Genomic DNA, 22364 nt, shown 5'->3' with positions numbered 1-22364 from the left:
AAAGAAAAATACAGAGATAAGTGAGGGCGTAAATTTTCAGAAAAAAATACATTAAAATGAGGTCTGTACACAAAAGAGAAATCTGGAACTTTTTAACACATCATACTATTCATCATCCCAGGACATGATTTTTTTTTAAAAAGATTGCAGATCGTATTTTAAGATATTTCATCCTAAAAATTTACACACATACACATAACATCCTTCTTTACTTGTGAGCTAATAGATGTTCAGCTACGTTAAGTGTATCCGGGATTACATCAACAGAAATATTACAAACTGAATGTTCACTATTGTGAGCTAATAGATGTGCAGCTACATTCAAATCACGATGAAAATGCTTGAAGATACAGCTATGAAGGTCAGCCACCAGAGACTTTATATCATCTATCACCAAGCCCAACAAAGATCGAACCAGGGCATCAGAATGAATGCGTTGAAAGTCACAGAGAGACAATCAGAATTAAGAAGCACAAACCTGTGACCATTATCTCTGGAAAATGTCAAGGCATGCCAAATGGTCACTGCTTCAGCAAGTTCAGGTGATGTTACCCCTTCAAAACGTTCATTGCATGCCAGCACACAACGTCCATGGTGATCACGGATAAAAACATAACCCAACGAAGTCTTGAGGTAGAGGACCCACACGTGTAACAAAAAAAAGAAATATGTGGAGGCGTGACGGCGGCGGGAGAGACATGGATGCAACTGCATGTGATGTTGCTTGCGATCCAGATCGCAGCCCCTTGTACTGTCTTCGCCCCAAGTGAGGTACTCATCCCCCTCCCCTCCCCTGGAGATATTAATCGTTGTATATAGGAAGGTACTGAAAAACAAGAAAGGCCTACGAGGAGAATCTTTGCATCAATTTGTAACAAAGAAGAAAAAGGACTAAGCAATCACTAACTAAGAAAAAAGTACTCCCTCCGTTCCTAAATATAAATCTTTTTAGAAATTTCACTAGGGGACTACATACGGATGTATAGACGTACTTTATAATGTAGATTCACTCATTTTGCTTCATATGTACTCCCTCCGTCCCAAAATAAATGTCTCAATCTTAGTACAACTTTGTATTAGAGTTAGTACAAAGTTAAGACAGTTATTTTGGGAAGGAGGTAGTAGTCCCTTGGTGAAATCTCTAAAAAGACTTATATTTAGAAACGGAGGAGTACTAAGCAACCATGAGACACTACTCACTGAAGCATCGGCTAAAAAAAATCTGAAAATCTGAAAGGAACACTACAAATCTGTTAACCGAGGCTAACAAAATATGATGGGAGTGTTAGAGTTATAATATAAGTCATGTGTCCTTTTGTATTTATCCCAATATACAAGGGGTTTCCTGCATATAGTCCATCACCTGTACATGTATATATATACCAGCCTATGGCCTCATGGAAATACAAGTTGCTTATTCCTAACATGGTATTAGAGCCTTAAGGTTTTTCTTGCACGCGCAACTCGTGCTCCGATCCAATCTCGTCTCCTCCGCAGTCGCCATCCGTCTCGTCTGCATCTGGCGTCTGAGGCTGCCGCTCGCGTCAACGCCGCACTCCCGGCCGCGTTGCGCCTGGCTGCCTGAATCCCGCTACCGACGCCTGATCCGCTCCTGGCCGAAGACGCTCCTGGCCGTGTTGCTCCAGATTGAGGCTACCCCTAATCTGCTCCTGGCCGCGTTGCTCCTGATCGAGGCTTCCTGGTGGTTCCCGTACCCATTGCTTACTCGGTCACCGCTGTTGGACTTCGTCCCGATCTGGAGTCAAACCAGCCGGCTCTTGCCCCGCTGGATTACATCCCGATCTGGAGTCAAACCACGCAGCTCATCCGGCTCGGCTCCCAGCACCTGGGTCTCCACTGGTTCTCTAAGGGTGTATTTGGTTGGAGGGATATCCTTCCAGGGACAGGGATAACCACTTTTTTCTGTGGTTGCCATGCGTTTGGATCTGAGGTGAGGAGAGATAGAGTCAACCAGATGCTGGGAATATTTTCCAAAAAAAGGGATGTGCCCAACCGCCAAAAACAGGCGGGCGGTGGCAACCACTCTGGGACGGCCGACGCGGGAGGCGGCCGACGCGGGAGGCACGGGAGGCGCGGTCGGCGCGGGAGGAGGCGGCCGGCGCGGGAGGAGGCCGACGTGGTAGGATCCCATCCTCCCAACCAAACAAAAAAAAGGGATAACCCTACCCTTCCAACCAAACAAAAAAAAGGGCTATCCCAGCCACCTGGTTGGGGATACCCACAACCACCCTAGCATATCCCTCCAACCACACCCTAAAACTACTGCCTGCTAGCTCCCGTGGCCACCAGCTCCCGATCTCGTCGACCTCCGGCTGCTGACTTCGTCGGATTTCGCCAGATTCTTCTGTCTCGACGTGATAAAAAATAAATAAATAAAAAACTGTTGCACCCGGCTACGTTGCTGTTTCTCGTTGTCCAGTGATCTTTGATGGCACTAACTATACCGAGTTCATTGGCTTCATGCGCATTCACATTCGTGGCATCCGTCTATGGGGTGTTCTTTCTGGCAAGGTCTGCTGTCCGCCATGTCCAGTTCCTCCCGTGGCTCCCACTCCGCCGACCCCACCGGCTCTTCCTGCGGATGCTTCTCAGACCGCAAAGGATGCGGCTAAGCTTGCTGATGAGGCCGCTGTGAGTGCTTATGATGAGAATGTCTTGGCTTATGAGGAGGCTCTTCAGGTGTATCGTGGTGCTCTGACAGTTTACACCCAGTGGCTTGATGATGATGCCCGTGCTGCAGCTGTTCTCACTGCTAGTGTTCTGCCTCAGTTTGCTTCTGAGTTTCTGGGCCTTCCTACTGTATCTGAGATGTGGACCCGTCTTCGTCAGCGCTATCAGCCCTCTGGTGATGCCTTATACCTCTCTGTGATTCATCAGGAGCATGCTCTTCAGCAGGGTGACTCTACTGTTGATGACTTCTATGCACAGAGTTTTGCTATCTGGCGCCAGCTCGATTCTCTCCGCACTGCTGGTTGTCGTACTTGCCCCTGTTGCCGGGCTGTCCAGGCCAACTTGGAGTTTCATCGCGTCTACGAGTTCCTCTCTCGGCTCCGTAAGGAGTTTGAGCCCCGGTGTGCTCAGTTGTTTGCTTGTGGCCGTATTTCTCTCATGGAGGCGCTTTCTGAGATTCGTGCTGAGGAGACTCGCTTACGTGGTGCTGGTTTGCTGGAGGTTCCCTCGGTGCTTGCTGCTCGGTCTCCTTCTACGCCACCTGCTGCACCGACACATTCTCGCTCGAGTGCTCCGCCGCTCTTGCCCACTCCTTCTGGAGGCTCAGGTCGCCCCCGTCCACATTGTGGCTATTGCAACAATGATGGTCATATTGAGTCCCACTGCTACACGAAGAAGAAACACTTGCGCAAGGCGCGATCATCATCTACAGAGACTTCGTCATCTACCTCGATAGCTTCAGCCATCGCTTTGACTGAGCAGGATATTCTGAGACTTAAGCGTCTGCTCGTTGCTTCAGGTTCTTCCTCGACGGGTACTCCTGGTTCTGTGACTGAGGCTTCCCGCACTGAGCAACCACCTTCTACACAGTCAGGTACATCCCCATGGGTTCTGGACTCTGGAGCTTCCTTTCATATGACTTCTAATTCTTCCACTCTGTCCTCTCTTCGATCGCTTGATTCTCCTGTTCATGTCCTCACCGCTGATGGTACTCCCCTTACTGTCGTTAGTAGAGGCACTCTTACCACTCCTTATTCTGTTCCTGATGTTGCTCATGTTCCTCGATTTACCATAAATCTGTTTTCCGCTGGTCAACTTGCTAATTCTGGTTGTCGTGTCATCCTTGACCTTGACTCTTGTTTTGTCCAGGACCGTCGCACGCACACTCTGGTTGGGGTTGGTCCTCGCCGCCGTGATTCTGAGGGTCTTTGGGAGTTGGACTGGCTTCATGTTCCTTCCGCTGCCCACTCTATCGCCAGTTCTTCCGCTTTGGTCGCCTCGGCTACTGGTTCCTTCCAACAGTGGCATCATCAACTTGGTCATCTGTGTGGTTCTCGTTTGTCGTCGTTAGTTCGTCGAGGTCTTCTGGGGTCTGTCTCAGGAGATGCCTCTTTAGAGTGTCAGGGTTGTCGTGGCAAGCAGATTCAGTTACCATATCCACATAGTGAGTCAGTGTCTAAGCGTCCTTTTGATTTAGTTCATTTCGATGTATGGGGTCCGGCTCCTTTCGCTTCGAAAGGGGGTCATAAATACTATATTATTTTCATAGATGACTTCTCTCGTTACACATGGCTTTATTTCATGACTTCTCGTAGTGAGGTGTTGTCCATTTATAAGCGTTTTGCTGCCATGGTTCATACTCAGTTCTCTTCTCCCATTCGTGTGTTCCGTGCTGACTCCGCTGGCGAGTATATCTCTAAGATGTTGCGTGGTGTTCTTGCTGAGCAAGGGACTCTCTCTCTCAATTCTCTTGTCCTGGTGCTCACGCTCAAAATGGCATGGCTGAGCGCAAGCATCGTCATCTTCTTGAGACGGCTCGTGCATTGATGATTGTTGCCTCTCTCTCGCCTCATTTTTGGGTTGAGGCCGTCTCCACCTCATCTATCTCATCAATTTCCAGCCTTCCGCTGCTCTACAGGGCGGTGTTCCTTTCGAGCGTCTTTCTGATCGCTCTCTCGATTATTCGATGCTTCGCTTGTTTGGTTGTGTTTGCTATGTTCTTCTTGCCCCCCGCGAACGCACCAAACTGGCCGCTCAGTCTGTTGAGTGTGTCTTCTTAGGCTATAGTGATGAGCATAAGGGCTATCGTTGTTGGGATCCTATCGGTCGTCGGATGCGTATCTCTCGGGATGTGACTTTTGATGAGTCTCGTCCCTTCTACCCACGCCCATCTTCCTCGATTTTTTCAGTGGAGGATATCTCTTTTCTCACTTTTCCTGACACACCTATCACACCCGTCGAACCTTTGCCTCTTCGTTCCGCTCCCTCTGCTTCTCCACCTCCAGTCGATTTGTCGCCTCCATCTTCCACGGTCTCCTCGTCTAGCATGTCACCAGATTCTACACCTTCATCTCCGGTCACTTCTTTGTCGCCACTCCCCGATTCTATCTTGGCGATTCCTTCTTCCATTGTTCCATCTTTTCCTCAGTGTTACACTCGTCGTTCACGTTCTGTGGATGTCTCGTCATCCTCGTCTCAGCCTACTTATGGCTTGCGTTCTCGTCCTCGTCCGCCTGTTGATCGCTTTGGATTTTCCACCGCTGGTGCTGCCGTTCTTGAGCCGACTACTTATCATCAGGCTGTTGTTCATCCTGAATGGCAGTTTGCGATGGCAGAGGAGATTGCTGCTCTTGAACGCACTGGTACGTGGGATCTTGTTTCCCTTCCTCCCGGAGTCCGCCCCATCACTTGTAAGTGGGTCTACAAGGTTAAGACTCGCTCCGATGGTTCTCTTGAGCGTCACAAAGCTCGTCTTCTGGCTCGTAGTTTTCAGCAGGAGCATGGTCGTGATTATGACGAGACTTTTGCTCATGTGGCTCATATGACCACAGTTCGTACACTTCTTGTCGTGGCCTCTACACGCCACTGGTCTATCTCTCAGCTTGATGTTAAGAATGTTTTTCTTAATGGTGAGCTGCGTGAGGAGGTGTACATGCAGCCACCACCTGGGTATTCTGTTCCTGATGGCATGGTATGTCGTCTTCGTCGCTCTCTCTATGGCCTTAAGCAAGCCCCACGCGCCTGGTTTGAGCGTTTTGCCTCTGTGGTGACTGCCGTTGTTTTTTCACCCAGTGTTCATGATCCAGCATTGTTTATTCACCTTTCTCCTCGTGGTCGGACTCTTCTTCTTCTCTATGTTGATGACATGGTCATCACTGGGGATGACCCCGAGTATATTGCCTTTGTCAAGTCCCGCCTTAGTGAGCAGTTCCTTATGTCTGATCTTGGACCTCTTCGCTACTTTCTTGGGATTGAAGTCTCTTCTACCTCTGATGGCTTCTTTATATCCCAGGAAAAGTACATCCAGGATCTTCTTGCTCGTGCTGCTCTTACTTTTTTGGAGAAAACGCAAAAGACTTTTGCGGTTCATTGTATTGAAAAGAAGGGGTTTGGTACAATCCTCCTAGGAGGCATATTTACAAGGTGAACACATGCACACTAGTGGACATCCCATGTTTGTGGCAAGATGGCCCGGAGCCCCAAGGCGCCCGCTCTGGCCCAGAGGCCGGCCTCTTCCTTAATCGTAGCCGCCAGGGAGGTAACCGACGGTGTTGCACCCTCAAACACGCATCTGTTGCGATGCTTCCAAATCATCCAAGGGACGAGCAAAGCAACGGAAGCCAATCCCTTGTGCATAGGCCTAGGGGTGTCGTGTCGTGCAGAGCACCACCAGTCGTGTAGAGTGGCATCGTTGTTGGGCAGCGGGCAAGAGAGGCGCAGCCATGAGAGGATCTCGTGCCACACTTCGCGGCTGAAAGGGCATTCCAGGAGAAGATGATGAATCGTCTCCGGAGCCTGATCGCAAAGAGGGCAGCGCTGTGGGTGCGGCAGGTTGCGCCTCGCGAGGCGGTCGGCCGTCCAGCATCGATCGAGGTTGGCAAGCCAGTGGAAGAAGCGCACCCGAGGCGGTGCCCAGCACTTCGAGGTAAGTTTCCAAGCTTGGCATCTCGCGGAGCCTTGAAAAGTGGCGAGGTATGCGGACTTGGCGGAGTACTCGCCGCTCGCGGGCCACTTCCAGCGAATGTTGTCTGGTGCGTCAGTGAGGACGGTTTCGGCGAGCATGTGCCACAGGCGCAGGTATTCTCCAATCTCCGGGATGCCAATCATGCCGTGGATGTCCGCGGCCCATTGGTTCGCGTGAAGGCCGTCCGCAACAGTTCTTGACTTGCGACGCCCTTTAGGGATGAGATCAAAAAGGAGAGGCGCGATCTCTCGGATTGCATGTCCGTTGATCCATCGGTCCTCCGAGAACAGGGCGCGATGGCCATTGCCGATAGCCATGGTGGTAGAGGCGAAGAAGAGCGCGCGCTCCTCGGGCGCGAAGTGCAGGTCAAGGCCGCTCCAGGCCCTGCCAGCATCGACTCGGCTAAGCCACTGCCACCGCATGCGAAGGGCGAGGCCAGTGCGCTCGAGGTCGTGGACTCCGAGGCCCCCAAACTGGATAGGCCGGCAGACGTGCCGCCAGTTGACATGATAATTGCCTCCATGGGCCTCGACGCGGCCAGCCCAGAGAAATCCTCTCTCAATCTTCTCCAAGAGTTTGATGGTCTTCTTTGGCGGCGCAAGCACAAGGAGCTGATGAATGGGGATCGCGCTCAAGACAGCCTTGGCGAAAGCAAGGCGGCCGGCTTTGTTCATTAGCCAGGCCTTCCAGGAGGGCAGCTTCCCAGCGACCTTATCGACGACGGGTTGCAGTTGGGCAGCCGTGGGGCGACGCAGCGTGAGCGGGATGCCCAACGTATCCACAGCAAGGACGAAGAGCTGCGGGGAGACTGGATCACCTTGGCGCAGTCCACGGCGATGCCAAATCGCTGGTCCAGGGTTGCCGTTGAGGAGAACCTTGGTGTTGGCCGACGACAGGAGAAGGGCGATCCAACCAAGGAAGCGGTTGCCGAAGCCATGGCATCGCAGCACCTCGAATAGGAAGGGCCACGAGACGGAGTCGAAAGCCCGTGCCAAGTCAAGTTTCAGCAGCACGCGAGGGGCACCCAGCTGATGCAATAGCCGTGCGGATTGACGCACTAGGATGAAGTTGTCATGAAGACTTCGCCCGGGGATGAACGCGTTTTGGACGTTGCTGACGAGGTTGTTGAGCCTGGGGGCTAGGCGGATCGAAAGCAGCTTGGCCAGGACCTTGGCGACGATGTGAATTAGGCTTACGGGCCTATAATCACCCAGGCCAGTGGCCTCGGCGCGCTTGGGGAGGAGCGTGATCAACGCCTGGTTAAGGCAGCTAAACCCTCGTCCACGCAGCGCGTAAATCTGGTCGAAGACGCATCGGAGGTCATGCTTGATGATCTGCCAGCAGGATCGGAGGAACTCCGCAGTGAAGCCGTCGGGGCCGGGCGCCTTGCGGGACGGCATGCTTTTGATGGCTTGCCAAATCTCATCCTCATTGAATGGCGCGTCAAGATCTTCCAGGTTTGAGGGCTCGATGAATTGCGACAGGTTAATGGTGCAGTCACGCTGCAAGTCCGTCCCAATCCGGTTGTCCGATAGGGGATCTTCTTGCTCGTGCTGCTCTTACTGATGAGCGCATTGTTGAGACTCCTATGGAGCTCAATGTTCACCTCTCTGCTACTGATGGCGATCCCCTACCTGACCCGACGCGTTATCGCCATCTAGTTGGCAGCCTTGTTTATCTAGCTGTCACTCGTCCGGATATCTCTTATCCGGTTCATATTCTGAGTCAGTTCGTCTCTGCACCCACATCGGTTTACTATAGTCATCTCCTCCGTGTTCTCCGATATCTTCGAGGCACGATCTCTCACCGTCTACTCTTTCCTCATGCCGGTTCTTTACAGCTTCAGGCCTATTCAGATGCTACGTGGGCTAGTGATCCTTCAGATCGCCGTTCACTTTCTGCTTACTGTGTTTTTCTTGGTGGTTCTCTCATTGCCTGGAAGACGAAGAAACATATTGCAGTTTTCCGTTCGAGTGCAGAGGCTGAGTTGCGAGCGATGGCTCTTTTGACGGCAGAGGTGACTTGGTTACGGTGGTTACTTCAGGATTTTGATGTTTCTGTCACTACACCGACTCTGCTCTTATCTGACAGTACATGTGCTATTAGCATTGCGCGCGATCCTGTGAAACATGAGCTCACCAAGCATATTGGTGTTGATGCTTTCTATGTGCGCGCTGCTGTGCAGGATCAGGTTGTTGCTCTTCAGTATGTACCTTCCGAGTTACAGTTGGCGGATTTCCTGACGAAGGCCCAGACTAGAGCACAACATGACTTTTATCTCTCCAAACTCAGTGTTGTTCATCCACCATGAGTTTGAGGAGGGGTGTTAGAGTTATAATATAAGTCATGTATCCTTTTGTATTTATCCCAATATATAAGGGGTTTCCTGCATATAGTCCATCACCTGTACATGTATATATATACCGGCCTATGGCCTCATGGGAATACAAGTTGCTTATTCCTAACAAGGAGTAGATATCTTTACCAGCATAGCTAGATAAAACAGAGCATTGGCACATGACCATCCGGCTTTCTTCACTTTAACCTGACAAAAATGACAAACACTGACTATAGAAATACAAATCATTATAGATGACTATAGATCATTGACGTTGTCCTTGTTGTTCTACTTGGCAGATAAGAACTCAATAAAAATCACACTATGAACCAAGCAAAAAGTGAAACCTGAGTAAATGAAAAAGAATCTAATAATTGATGAAATCACTGAACATGAAAACTAGTGTGGGAGACTTGCTGAGTTAATCGTTACATCTACATTACTACTACAAGAAAACTGAAGATAAATGCCAAATCTGAACCACGACGAGCTTAGCACTTCTCCTGGTCAGATTTTGAAATATTATCTAAACAAAAGGAAAATACGGGCACTTTTACATAACTGCAAAAAAAACTAACACAAAAGATAAATTTTAAATTTGTCCAGACTGGATCATGACTTGAATAGCACTAATACTGACAAGTTACGGTGATGTTATCTAAAAAAAGGACAAATCTGAACAATACTCCCATATAGCAACGGAATGTCAAAAAACGAACAAGGGAAAAGCAAATCTCCCGCTAGCTTCGTCTACATCCTTCCTTGCGCTACCATGGCCTGATCGCATAGTACGCCAAATAGCGTCGCCGTGTCAGCCAATGAGCAGAAAGTTTGGGATCTTTCACTCAATGTTCAGTGAATACTCGAGAAGACAAAAAAAGTAAGACTAAAAGAATGGCTGATGATGAAAACTTACGCAATTTCTGAAACCCTACCAAATGCCGCAAAGCCAATGGTGGCCGAGGCAGGTACTATGAGTAGAAGAGAAAAGCAGCAGGAGCATCAGCTTCCTATTCTGTCCGCCTACCACGCAACTCCTCGCCGAATTATCATGGACCGACTGAAAATAATGACAGATAACTGAAAATACAGACGACTGATGACTGAAAAACATGTAAAACAATGAAAAATGCAGACAACACTGAAACTGAGAGAGAAAATATATATAGACGGAAAACTGTATGAACAAATTTGCTAAACAACAAACCTAACACTGAAGAAATGAGGAGCAGGAGAAAAATACTAGACGTCTGGTCGAAAAAACTAGAAAGTACTCTACTCCCGTGCCACTCCTGCAGCGGCTCGGGAGGAAACCCTAGCCACCGCCGCCAGTCTCCTCTCCCTCCCCCCTCCCCTCGCCACTGCCGAATGGCGTTGCCGGGCAAAGCCCGCGCGGCGTCAGCGGTGGCGGGGCCATTTTCATCGGTCTCGGGTCGAGGGATGGGCATGGCGGGATGCTCTTCTCAGGCAAAGGCGAGAGCCTGCGCGGCCGCCTGGGTCGATGGCGGTGGGGCTGCTGCTCGTTGGCATCGGAGTTGGCGCACGGCTGGCCCGCGGCGGCGCTCTTTGTGGAGGCTCGGGCTGTGGGGGCATCCCACCCAGATCTCGGCTGCTCAAATGCGGTTGGGCGCGGAAGATGCTGGTCGGGGGCCGACGGCTTGGTGCGCCGGCCCGCCCGGGGGGGGGGGGGGGGGGGTCCGCCTGCTTTGCTGCCGGGCAGTGCAGCCCTACGATCCTGCGTGGATCTGGCACGGGCAGGAGCCGACGACGCGGGGTTGTGCGGATCTGCTGCAGTCGCTGGAGCGCGAGGCGGAGGGGAGGTGTGTGACGGAGCGGGCGCAAGCGGCTCGCTGCTGCAGCGAGCGCACTTGGAGGTGGTGCGCTGGATCTGGCGAGCTGGTGGCCGGATGCAGCGGTCGGTGGCGGATCCGGCTCGGGGAAGTGCGGCGAGCGGAGGGCTATGCGGATCTGGCGTGGGGCGGCACATGGTGACGGCTAGGCGGTTGAAGGTGCCCAAATGTCGTTTGGTGGAGCATGGAGGCTCCGGCCGCGGTTGATGCGGGGTGCAGGACCTGTTCTGGTCTCCGCAGGCTCGTCGTAGAGGAGGCTAGCTGGCGGCCCTGCACAGCGTTGGCGTGCTTACTGTGCGGGGGGGTGCGCAGTCCGGTGGAGGCACGGGTCGACCTCGGCCTGCTGCGTGGGAGTGGCTGCCCCAGGTGAAAGCTTGGCCGGTGGTGACGGCGCCCACGGGCGCCGTTTATCCTCCTTCGAGGCATCGTCGGGAATTTCACAGCCTTTGCTCCTGGATCAATTTCTTCGGATGAAAGCCTAGATCCTGCTGTAAGGTCGGGCGATGGCGTCGTCTTCAACGTCGTTCCCCTCTTTAGGGCGTCGTCTTGAAGACTTTGATACCTCTGGTGCTTCCTACGACTGGACGCGTACGGGGGCTCCTATGGCAACGATGACGGCGGTGAGCAATGTCAGAGGTGTGGTCTTGGTCATGGTAGTCGGCTCTGCTTCTCCGGCGTGTCCGTGGGTGTGCCTCGACTGTTTGTTGCTGCGAAGTCAAAGCCATGGTGGGGAGACGGTGGTATACGATGACGCGTGACAGGTGGTTGGTTCGGTGATCCTCCGTCACGCCAACCTTGCCTAGTTTCCTTTGTAGTTCACCATTGGAGTCGGAGTTGCGCTGTCTAGTTTGGTTTGTATGGAGTGTTGTGATGCAGCTTTTAGGGCTGCTGTTTTTTGTTTTTCTTTGATCTTCGGATCTTCTGGTCCTAGGACCTTCACCACCTTGTTGTTTTCCGTTGCTTCCAGCTATTATCAATGAATGCCAGCGATGCTGGATCTTCCAAAAAAAAAGAGGAGCAGAAGAAAGCTGCAGATGACTGAAACCTGAATAAGACTGAAAATGACACTGAACATAACCATGAACTAACCTGCAATGAAGATGACTGAAATTGAAAACTATAGACTGGAAATATGGCTGAGCATTTTATGACACTTCTGAGATGAAAAAACTGAATACTACGCAAGGCACTGAAAAAAATGAATAAAACATAAAAATGAAGAACATTAACTGACGAAAGTAAAAAATGACACTTAACACTGAAACAAAAACTGTAAACTGAATTTGACACCTACAGGTTCAGACACTAGAATGACAGACAAAATGACATCTAACATGATTGAACGAGAAAATGATAAACACATAGACAAACTCCTGCTCGAAAAACAAAAAAAAAAGACTAATCAATGAAATAACTGGACTGAAAAATAAAGAGTAATCAATGAGATTACTGGACAAAATGAAACTAAAACTGACATAATGAACTAAATGTCAGACTAAAATGATACGCACTCCATCCCAAAATTCTTGTCTTGGATTTATGTAGATATGAATGTATCTAGTCATGTTTTAGTATTTAGATACATTCATTTCTATACAAACCTAAGACAAGAATTTTGGGACGGAGGGAGTATATAACTAAAGAAACTGACCTGAAAATGACACCTACTGTAACCTGACAGAACTGATAGGTGATTACACTGAAAACGACACCTACTTAAAATCTAAGACTAATGATGAATTAAAAAACTGAAACTGAAGAAATGAGTAGCAGGATAACTAATAACTTAAGATACTGATATCTGAATGTACCTAATGCTTGCATATCTGCTGGTTTAATGCTTGCTGCTTGTTCCTCAAAAATATATGTTCTTGAGTTCATACTGTATCTGAAAAACATTGAATTTTACAGTTTAATAGCAGTGTGAATGAGGATATAGAAGATATGTGTATTGGAAGCCAAGAAGTTGTATTCATGCAGGTTGAAGGAGGGGTTAAAACTTGCTTCGTAATTTTTATGCCTTGCAAGTTGTGTGGAAACTAACAGAAAAAAAATATGTTGATGAAACAGCCAAACTTCTCTTATGTGACACTGTTGAAGGGATACATTGACCTGAATGGAGGCTCTCAGAGAATCAATACCCAGGTGCGGCACATAAAACAAAACCAAAAAAAAAAAGATAAAAAAAGATAAAGCTAAAAAGAGATGAACTTTGTACAAACTCATGTGCAGGGGCAAGAGACATGCTCGTATGGAACTGACATTGGTCCAACAAGTGATCGGGGTGAACCTCTGTACATTTACAGCAAAACAGGGGCAGCTCAAGTGTTAGAAAATGACTACACGTTGAACAACACACCAAGACTTGAGGTGGGGGTGGTAACAAATTAAAAACAAACGGGGAAAGAGAAAAAATGTCAAACTTAAACAGACGATGAAATGATGAAAAGAAGGATATCTGATAGGTTCCAATGTTCCTTTTTTTCAAGATTTAGGCAACATGTATGGCTTTGTTGACAACCAACACAATTCACCTGTGCAAATGGAGGACCTAGAGATGCAGAAACAACAACTTTTGAGTTGGGCAAAAAAATGGATGATATGTCGTTTGATGACTGTCAAGGAGATCCATGGAGGCGGCCCGTCTTGTGGTACATGTCGAGTCTTCAGGTATGTGCAGGGACAAAAACAAAATTCAGAGAAACTAGATCACAGGGCTCTAATTTTTTAATGTTTGATTGACCCTGAATGCAAAACATAGCGACACTAAACCATATCCAGAATGAAAAAAGATTTACTGAACCTGAATAATCTAGAGGACATGCATGAAAACTAAAATAATCAAGTACCAAAAACTAGATAGCATCACACATGGCTTAGAAAAATGACTACAAAAAACATGAGTTGTGAGTTACATGCCGCCTCTGGCTTTTATAAACACATAGATTATACACGTGTTTTTCAGGATGCAAAAAGTACTTACTAAGAAAAAAAGATTCAAAAATATTCCTTCCTCCATGCTACATCAAACAGAACGCAGAGAGGAAAACACCATAACATGAACTACATTTAAAAAAATCTGTAAAAAAAAACTAAATTTAATTCAATTTAGGACTACATCCCCTCTGAGTTCACATATGGGTATATCAGTGATCACTCGCTTGCAGCCAGAGGCAGTCAGTTTAGGCAGGCGTGCGACATATATAGCATAGTTGGTGGTAAGAAACCCTCAAAAAAGGAAAGTGCAGAATAACAGAGGGTTATCTGGAACAAATTTCATTGCATATAAATAGATTCAGGCCATCTACTGGCTTGTTAATTATTGCATATCATTACTTTCAGATGATCCACAAAACATTCTTCAGGTAAGCGCTCAACTCTAAGCAAAAAAAAAAATCCATAACTAATCTAAAATAAGCCACCAAAATCAAGCTGACAAATGATACTCAATAGTTTCTTCACAATAGTACCCCTACAGAGGAAAAACCAATCATTCAGTTAACTAACCCTGATCATTTGCAACATTCCTCGGGCCTCTAAATTCTTACAATAAACATACTGTAGTGACAATTAACTCAGACTAAAAAAAGAAATCTACATCCAAGACAAAAGGAGATCTACATCCAAGATAATGTTGAGGCAGACTTGGTGACGGAAATTTGGGGAAAACGTGCTGAGAGGTGTCTGCAACAAATTCAAGAACCTTTCTCGATGAACCACTCAAAAAACTCGCCAGGATTGCACTAAGCTATGACAAACTTTCCTGCCAAACCCAGCGAACTGAACCACCCCCAGCCATGAACGTCCATGACCGGTGACAATCACGACGAACTGAAATCAAGCGCGAAGGAGGGCAGACACATGTAGAACAGAAAAAGGTACATCACGAGGACAGTAGGGGGGAGAATAAAAATACCTTGTGCCCACCGGCTCCGGTGACTACCACCGACTGGAGCTTGCTGGTGGAGACCACGAGGGGCAGCTCCATCGAGCTCCTCTCCAGGCCAACAGATCTCCTACCTGCAGCCGTCCCTGTAGAGCACGCCTCCTGCCTACAATCTCTCCTTCCCTGGGGGGACTAGTCGTGCGTAGGGATGCAAGGCGGCGCCCGACCCGTCCCGTTCCGTACACAAATTAAAAAAGGTTAGTTCTAACTAGGCTGTGATGCTGTTAGGCAAATTTAGACTAATTCTGTACTTTGGCGGGTCTATGCGGGACGCCACTCTGCACCCCTAGTCGTGCGCCATCTCCGCTGCTAATCGCCATCAAGGAGCCCCCGCCTTCCCTCCGCCCCGCCTAGGTCAATCCCCACCAATCCCCTCCTCAGATAGCGAATAGTGATACCGGTTGTAGACCCACAAACCGAAAAGCCCCAAAAGACAGAAAATAGTCCACGACAGAACCACACGCCGACGCGATACTGAGGACAAAAGTGGTGCAAGATTTGTGCGAATCGGGCGGACTAAAAAATGGCCTGAAACGAATTCATTTCCAGACTGCTGAAAAATAGTAGAACTGTAATACTAATTCAGACACTGAATACATCGAGAATAGCCCCATTGGTCAAGTTGGATTTCAAAGACCAAATTCACACCTAGACTAGGCAAGAATCAGCTGATCTACACTCTGATTCTGATGGTTAGGACGATTAACACTAGCAGCCGAGCGACACTGAATTCTAAATCTCAGTCTCATGGTTCAGTTGCTCCACATGTAGTAGGGGGACACGGCTCCCATGGCCGGCGTCCAGTTGGTACATCCAGACTGCATCGCCCCTGGCTCCATGCCTCCTTTTGTCGTCACCCCGCAGTACCACGTCGCAGAGGAGCCACCACAGGGGCTGATTATGTGAGGCTGCGGCCGCTGCTGCTGCTTCTGCTGGATAGGCGCCGGCACCAGCGGAAACGAGCCATCACAAGGGCCTGTGCGAGGCGGCTGCTGCTGGATCGGCGGCGCCAGCGCAAGTGAGCCACCGCAGGTGCTTGTGCGAGGCTGCTGCTTCTGCTCGAACGGCAGCGGCGGCGGCGCCAGCGCAGGTGAGCCACCGCAGGTGCTTGTGCGAGGCTGCTGCTCCTGCTCGAACGGCAGCAGCGGCGCCAGCGAGCCAGTGATGGTCATCTTGACCCCGCGCCGCATGACCTCAGCAAGCAGTCGTGCCGTGTTGAGGGCATCGTCCAACCCGCAATGCAGGCGGCCCTCCCAGTCCAGCCCCGCCGCCCGAACCGCCTCCTGCAGGTTCACCCGCCCTCCACCGCCGAGCGCCACCTGGAAGGGGACCCTCAGGTTGATCCACTGATCAAAGTAGGAGGGCTTCTCGATGCCCTTGAAGCGGCACTCGAACTCTAGCATGGTCCGGCAGTCCCAGTCTCCCCAGGTCACGACGGCCAAGCGACCGCTCCTCCTGTTCCCTGCCCCCGCCGTCGCCGCCTTCAGCCACGCGTCGTGCAGCCAGAGCGCCTCGCCGAGATCCACGCCGCCGTCGACGTCCTCCTGCCGGATGCCGGTGAGTTCCCTGCAAAACTGGGTCAGCACAGGGTGATGTTTAGGACGAACGTACCTGCGAAACGCTGACTCGATGCGACCGGTGGCGCCGTCGACGAGCACGGCGGGGAACTCAATGATTTCCTGCGGGAAGATCCGCGCGTCTTTGAGGCACGTCGCCTCGAAGTCGACCACCACGAAGAAATCAAAATCTTGCTCCAGCTCCTGCCCGCGCGCCGCCATGATCGCTGCCATGTTCGCCGGACTGCGCGCAAACTCGAGATCGGGAGTTGAGATCGGGGAAAGCTGCGATCGAGAACTAGGGCGGCGAAGATCGGGGAAATTTGGGACGAAAACTAGGGCAGCGAGGATTGGGGAAAATTGGGATCGAAAACTAGGGCAGGTTTGGTCAGGCTCGAACCGGGCGGGTTTTCTAAAATCCAATCCGATGCTTCTTGGACAGTTGGCGCGTTTTTTTTTCTTCTTTTTTCTTTTCTACGTGGTTGATGCTATTTCTAATCTTATCAACAAACCAAGGGCTGTGATTTCCAGTTGGATAAACAAATCCTATTTTTAATATTTTTTTCGTTGCATAAGCATTTTTCAAAAATTGCGTATATGTTTATAAAACACGGGTACATTTTTCATTGTCATGATTTTTTTTAAAATTATTCACTTATTTTAAGCCGTGGTAAAAAATAATTAATATATGGTTTTAAATTTCTTAATAGGATCGAAGTGTCATCAGCATGACGACCGATGTCGCTAGGCCCATCTCATTCAATGTTCCTAGTAGAATCAACCCCCATTCCTCGTCGCGTAATTTTGATAGGCTGAACTAGCGCCTTCACATACCCTTTGCATGTCTGTGTGTGTTTTCTAATTTTTTTTTATTTTTTCCTTTCTTTAGTCATTTTCATTATTTCTTTTTTCATGTTTGTTTTTTAATTTCATTTAATTTCCTTTTTTACCATATTGTTCTTCTTTCCTTTTCTATTTTTTGCGAACATCTTTCAAATTCGTGCTTTTTTACATTATTACATTGTTCCAAATTATGAATATGTTTTTGAAATCATGATTATTTTTTTGAAATTATGAACAATTTTTAGTAATGCATGAAATTTTTTAAAACTGTGAATATTGTTTGAATTCATATATTTTTAAGAAAAATCAAGAACATTCTTTGAACATATGAATATACTTTTGAATCTTGTGAATATTTGTTCAAATTGAGAAAACAAATTCAAATGTTGTGAACAAATTTAGTAATTCTTGATTTCTCTGTTTGACATACATGTTTTGAAACCGTGCTATGATTCTTTTAATTATTCGCTCTTTTTTAACTGTGCTAAGATTTTTTTTAGTCATACATGGTTTTAAATTTCTTAACAGGATCAATGTGTCATCGGCATTATGATCCATATTGCTAGGCCCATCACATGCTTGTTTCAAGCGGCGCGACCTACTTCCTTACTTCCTAGCAGGATCGACCAAACACGCAACCCCCGCTCCTCCTTGCGTACTTTTGCGCAGGCCGGAGTAGCTCCTTCACATACTACTTCCTTCGTTTTTAAAAATTTTGCGCAGGCCGGAGTAGCTCCTTCACATACTACTTCCTTCCGTGCATTATGACTGATTGGTTCCAGAAATTTGTAAGCCTTGCTGGTTGGTTGATTGATAAAGCTAAGTCTTTGCTTAGAAATCATTCTGTTGTTAAAGTGAACTCTGTTCTAATTACAGCTGCAGTCAGTTGCTGCAATATCCTTATTTTGTGTCTTTCCATTTCTGCAGTGGCGTGCCTCCAAATTCCAACCTAGCAAACATGGCAGAGATCTTGGATGTGCCAATCAGTGGCACCAATGGAAGTGCCACTGTTCAAGCTGAACAGAGCTTGAGTGTGCCACTCAGGGACACCAACGGAAGTGCCAGTGTTCACGGTGAAGAGAGCTTGGATGTGCCAGTAAGTGATACCAATGGAAGCGCCACTGTTCAGGATGAAACTTCTTCGGAAGGAAATGAGTTAATCATCGTGGATGAGATGGACTCCTTGTGGGATGATGTAAATACCATGGTTGATATCTCAACATTCGTGACGTACTCTGTCATCAAAGGGTTTGTAAAAGATGCCGAACAAGAAATAGGTCAGCAGCTTGCTTCCAAGGATGAAGAGATAAGGTTGCTGAATCAAAAGCTGATGCAGCTTGGAAATGGCAGCCTAAGTTTGTCTGGGGGTCGGGATAGAAAATATGATGAAGTTTATAGTATCCGCCAACAGCTTCATGCCATTTCCAAGTCACTCTTGAATTCTGAGTGGGGTCTTTCGGGGTCCCAGTATAACTTTGATGGTGCAGATGATGTGAGTAAACTTAGAGACAATGAACATTCCTCCAGAAATGGTTCTGCAAAGGTTGAAAGTGCTGGAGCCTCTCCTGATGCGGCTTTCGCTGATGCGTCATGTTTGAAGCACTTGGATAGGGATGCTTTGATAGCCCATTTTAATAAAGAGATGAATACTATGAAAAGGATGCATGATAAAGTCGTGGAAATGAAGACAGAAGAGATATTTGCACTCAAGCGAAACCTGCTAAACAAAGAAGGATCCAACCCATGGCATTTACGGAATAACAAAGAATTCGAGCAGATTAGAAAGAAAATTGGGGAAGTTATGACAAGATTGGATGGCCTTCTCATGGAGAATAATAAGAGAACCACTTCTGGCGTCAAGGCAGAAACATTTGCTGGCCAACAAGACAAGAAAAATGTTTTAGATTCTGAAATCCAGCAAATACAAGGTGCTGCCACTAATAATCAAGTAGAAGTGTGTGCTTTTCCTACACAGGCATCACACATTGCATCCATAGAGGCAGATCATGCAAAGAAAATTGGAATGTTAGAGTCTGATATTGAAGAAGCCAGGATGGCAACCATGATTAGAGAAGAGATAGAGATGATTGTACTAAGAGAGTTCGTTAACGAAATAGAAATACGGTTGCATGGTAATGAGATGGAGCATAACATGAAGCAAGACATTTGCTCAGTTATTCAGAATGAAGCTGTAGCAGAAGCAGTGTTAAACCTCAACTCTACATTGTTGAAGTACAATGAGGAAAAGAGCTGCTCTGAAGCGGCATCGACTATACAAAGCAGGAGATTGAGAATCTGAAGCGAGCTGTTGACTCTTTCAGTAAAGTAGTGAGAGAAAAAGAGGAGTGTCAGATTGAATTGGGAGCAATGAAGGGTCATATGGATTTATTATCCCATCAACTTGATTTACTTAAAGTCAAAGTGGAAAAGCAAGACTCCTGTATATCTGAAAAGAACAAGGAGTTTGATATGATTGTCGGCAGAGTGGAGCAAGCTCTGCAGCATGTTCGTCAAAATGAGATCAATATGAGCGAGTTCCATGACAGATTTAGAAATGCTACAGACTCTCTGAAGGAGGTGGAGAAACAAAATCATTATTTATGTAAAGTCATCGAAGAGAAGGAGAAAATATTCACATCAACCATTTATAAAGAAAAGGAGTTCAAAGAACACATGACAAGTCTTGTTGAATCCATGAGAGAGTTTGAGAATCTTGTTACAGATCAACAAGCTATCATTGCAAACAAAGTTCAGCACAGTGAATCAAGGTGCTTGTATTTGCATTGCATTCAGTACTGGGGGTATTTATTTATTTTTGTGAAAACTATATTATTTGATGATAATTAGTTTTTATCTTAATATCTTAAACAATCTTGCCATATGATTACCTTCATACTCCCTCTGTTCCTAAATATAAGTTTTTTTAGAGATTCTGCTCCGTATGTAGTCCGTAGTGAAATCTCTAAAAAGACTTATATTTAGGAACAGAGGGAGTAGTTAATAGTACTTATGACTATTCCATGTTGTATTTCGGTGAATAAGGATGGTGTTCTTTTCTTTCACAGGTTCTGTTTACTGAAAGACCAATGTAAACACCTCATGAAAGAAGGCAATCTTTTGAGAAGGAAGGCATTGCGATACAAGGAGATATCTGAGACAAGAGGCTCTAATCTTCAAAAGGCTGAGCTCGAGGTAAACAAAATTTCAGATCCTAACGACTAACAATACTTTATTTCTTCTGCTCCATTTATATTGCTTTGCCTACAAAATGAAACAAGCCTATAACCTTGATAATGCCCTAAAGTGGGAGACGAGTGATGTAATGAGCTGTGATTTCTGAAATTTTCTGCAGGTGGATTTACTTGGTGATGAGGTTGAGGCCTTAACGGATCTTCTTGCAAAAATCTATATTGCGCTCGACCACTATTCTCCAGTTTTGCAACACTATACTGGAGTAAGTCTCGATAGTCCATAGTCCATCTCTCTTTGATGTTGACCAAGATGATTTGCTAGAAAGAAAATTTTGATGTAACATAGACGTTAACAGAAATTCCAATCAGATTTTACTGGTTTGTTTCTTCATTAATGGATTTGCTCTTTGCATGCAAGTTTGAGGGCATGTCTAGGATTGCGTACTGCTCCATATCAGGCTAGTGTGCTAGGAATTGCTGACATACATCAGGACAGCATGATTTTCTTGCACACTTACAAATTTTGGTTCTTATTTTCCTGTCGGGTATTAATTGTAGTGTTGCTTTCACAGGTTATGGAGACCTTGAACATGATCAAGAAACACATAAGCACAGCAAAGTAAAATGCCTTATGCACATTTACATCAGCTGGTGACATGTTAACAACAGAATTTGGTCTTATTGGACAGAAGGTGCACTTCAGACGATCTGCGGTAACTTTTTTAGGCGGTTGATGCAGCCCTTGCTGTAGAAACCAAGGGCTGTGTAGTGCAGAATAGCTTGTTCCCCTCCGTAGGCAGTAGATTTTGCTAGTCTTTGAGCACCTTGCAACTGACCCACCCAAACCATGGCTAGTCCTTCCTTGTGCGTGTCTCTGAGCTACATTCTGATGTATGGGGTTGTGTCACCTGCTGATCTGCAAAAGTGAGACTTGAGTGACCAGTAACAACGGTTGTGGAGTGCTTGTGACCAAATTTTCATTCGGTTTATGTAAAAGCTTGACATCTGAATTTGATGTTGTCTCAGTAATCTACAGACTCTGCTGCTTTTTTTTTTAATCTTGATATACACGGTGGCATCTATGATCTGAATTCTAAGATTACCCATTTATCTTTCTTTTTTTGTTGAACACATCCATTTATCTTTCGTCAGCAATTAATAAATTTTAATTACAAGTAAATCGATACTGAAGAAATTTGCGGACAAGGAACATATAGCTAAAACAAATCTTGTATTGATGATATTAAACCTGGGGTGGTAATATCAAATATGATGAGGCATTTGTGTTCGAGGAAATGATCTGAGTTGGCTCTTATCTCAGAAATCCACAGTTGGCTGTTTTCTCGTCAAAATATAATTGTGATATGTGGTGAGATGCTGTTGTCTAACGCTGCCTTGTTCAGTGCCTGATGAGTGTGCCTTGGAGAGAGAACATCCCTCTCCCCGGCATCGGTCGTCGCCACGTGTTTGGCTGACGTTATGGATGTGCAGGCCTCGCCCACGCGGCTTGTTTGCGTTGTCGATTGTTATTGTAGCCTAAAAATTTATCAATTTCAAGGGCTTCATAGGAGGACGACTTACAGTTTGCATTGTTGATTGGAATTGTACCCTTTCTTAAGAAATCTATCAATTTCTTACAGTTTGCGTTGATTACAACTCACTCGTCGGCCCGTTGCTCAATACTGAAGAAATCCACAGAAAAGGTAAAACAAATCTTCTATTAATACTTCCTCCATCACAGTTTATAAAGTATGCGCGTGTACTTAGATCGTCAATTTGACTTATATAAAATATATTATTTAACATAAAAATTATATCATTAAAAAATAGAACATCTAAAATTTCTAATGATATATTTTTTGTAATATATGCCTCTCATTAAGTTGGTCAAATTGACGACCTAGATACACGTGCCGGACTTATAAACTGAAACTGTGCACATACACATCAGTTGGTTAATGTTAACATCAACCTTGCTGTAGAAA

General features: G+C 46.8%; 1 protein-coding gene, 1 long non-coding RNA gene and 1 pseudogene across 3 annotated transcripts; 1 reads left to right on the top strand and 2 right to left on the bottom strand.

Moving 5' to 3' along the window:
• Nucleotides 1-66: 66 nt before the first annotated feature.
• On the bottom strand, nucleotides 67-14753 carry LOC123443317. 2 transcript variants are annotated; one of them, XR_006630620.1, is made up of 4 exons: nucleotides 12655-14753; nucleotides 11933-12032; nucleotides 9141-10053; nucleotides 67-826 (listed from the first exon to the last, which is right to left on the bottom strand). It is a non-coding gene; the product is annotated as an uncharacterized LOC123443317 (long non-coding RNA). The 2 variants fall into 2 exon arrangements; XR_006630621.1 differs by lacking the exon at nucleotides 11933-12032.
• A 553-nt stretch (nucleotides 14754-15306) lies between these two features.
• Nucleotides 15307-16761, bottom strand: LOC123443316 (ERI1 exoribonuclease 2-like). Its single transcript, XM_045119652.1, has one exon. It carries the CDS (start codon nucleotides 16577-16579, stop codon nucleotides 15542-15544), a length of 1038 nt encoding a protein of 345 aa, XP_044975587.1. The 5' UTR covers nucleotides 16580-16761; the 3' UTR covers nucleotides 15307-15541.
• A 1336-nt stretch (nucleotides 16762-18097) lies between these two features.
• Nucleotides 18098-21470, top strand: LOC123443314 (annotated as a pseudogene).
• Nucleotides 21471-22364: the final 894 nt, after the last annotated feature.

The sequence above is a fragment of the Hordeum vulgare genome, chromosome 3H, assembly GCF_904849725.1.
Source record: "Hordeum vulgare subsp. vulgare chromosome 3H, MorexV3_pseudomolecules_assembly, whole genome shotgun sequence".
NCBI lineage: Eukaryota > Viridiplantae > Streptophyta > Magnoliopsida > Poales > Poaceae > Hordeum > Hordeum vulgare.
The sequence above is the reverse complement of the archived record's forward strand: the minus strand, read 5'-3'. Positions and strand labels throughout refer to the sequence as shown.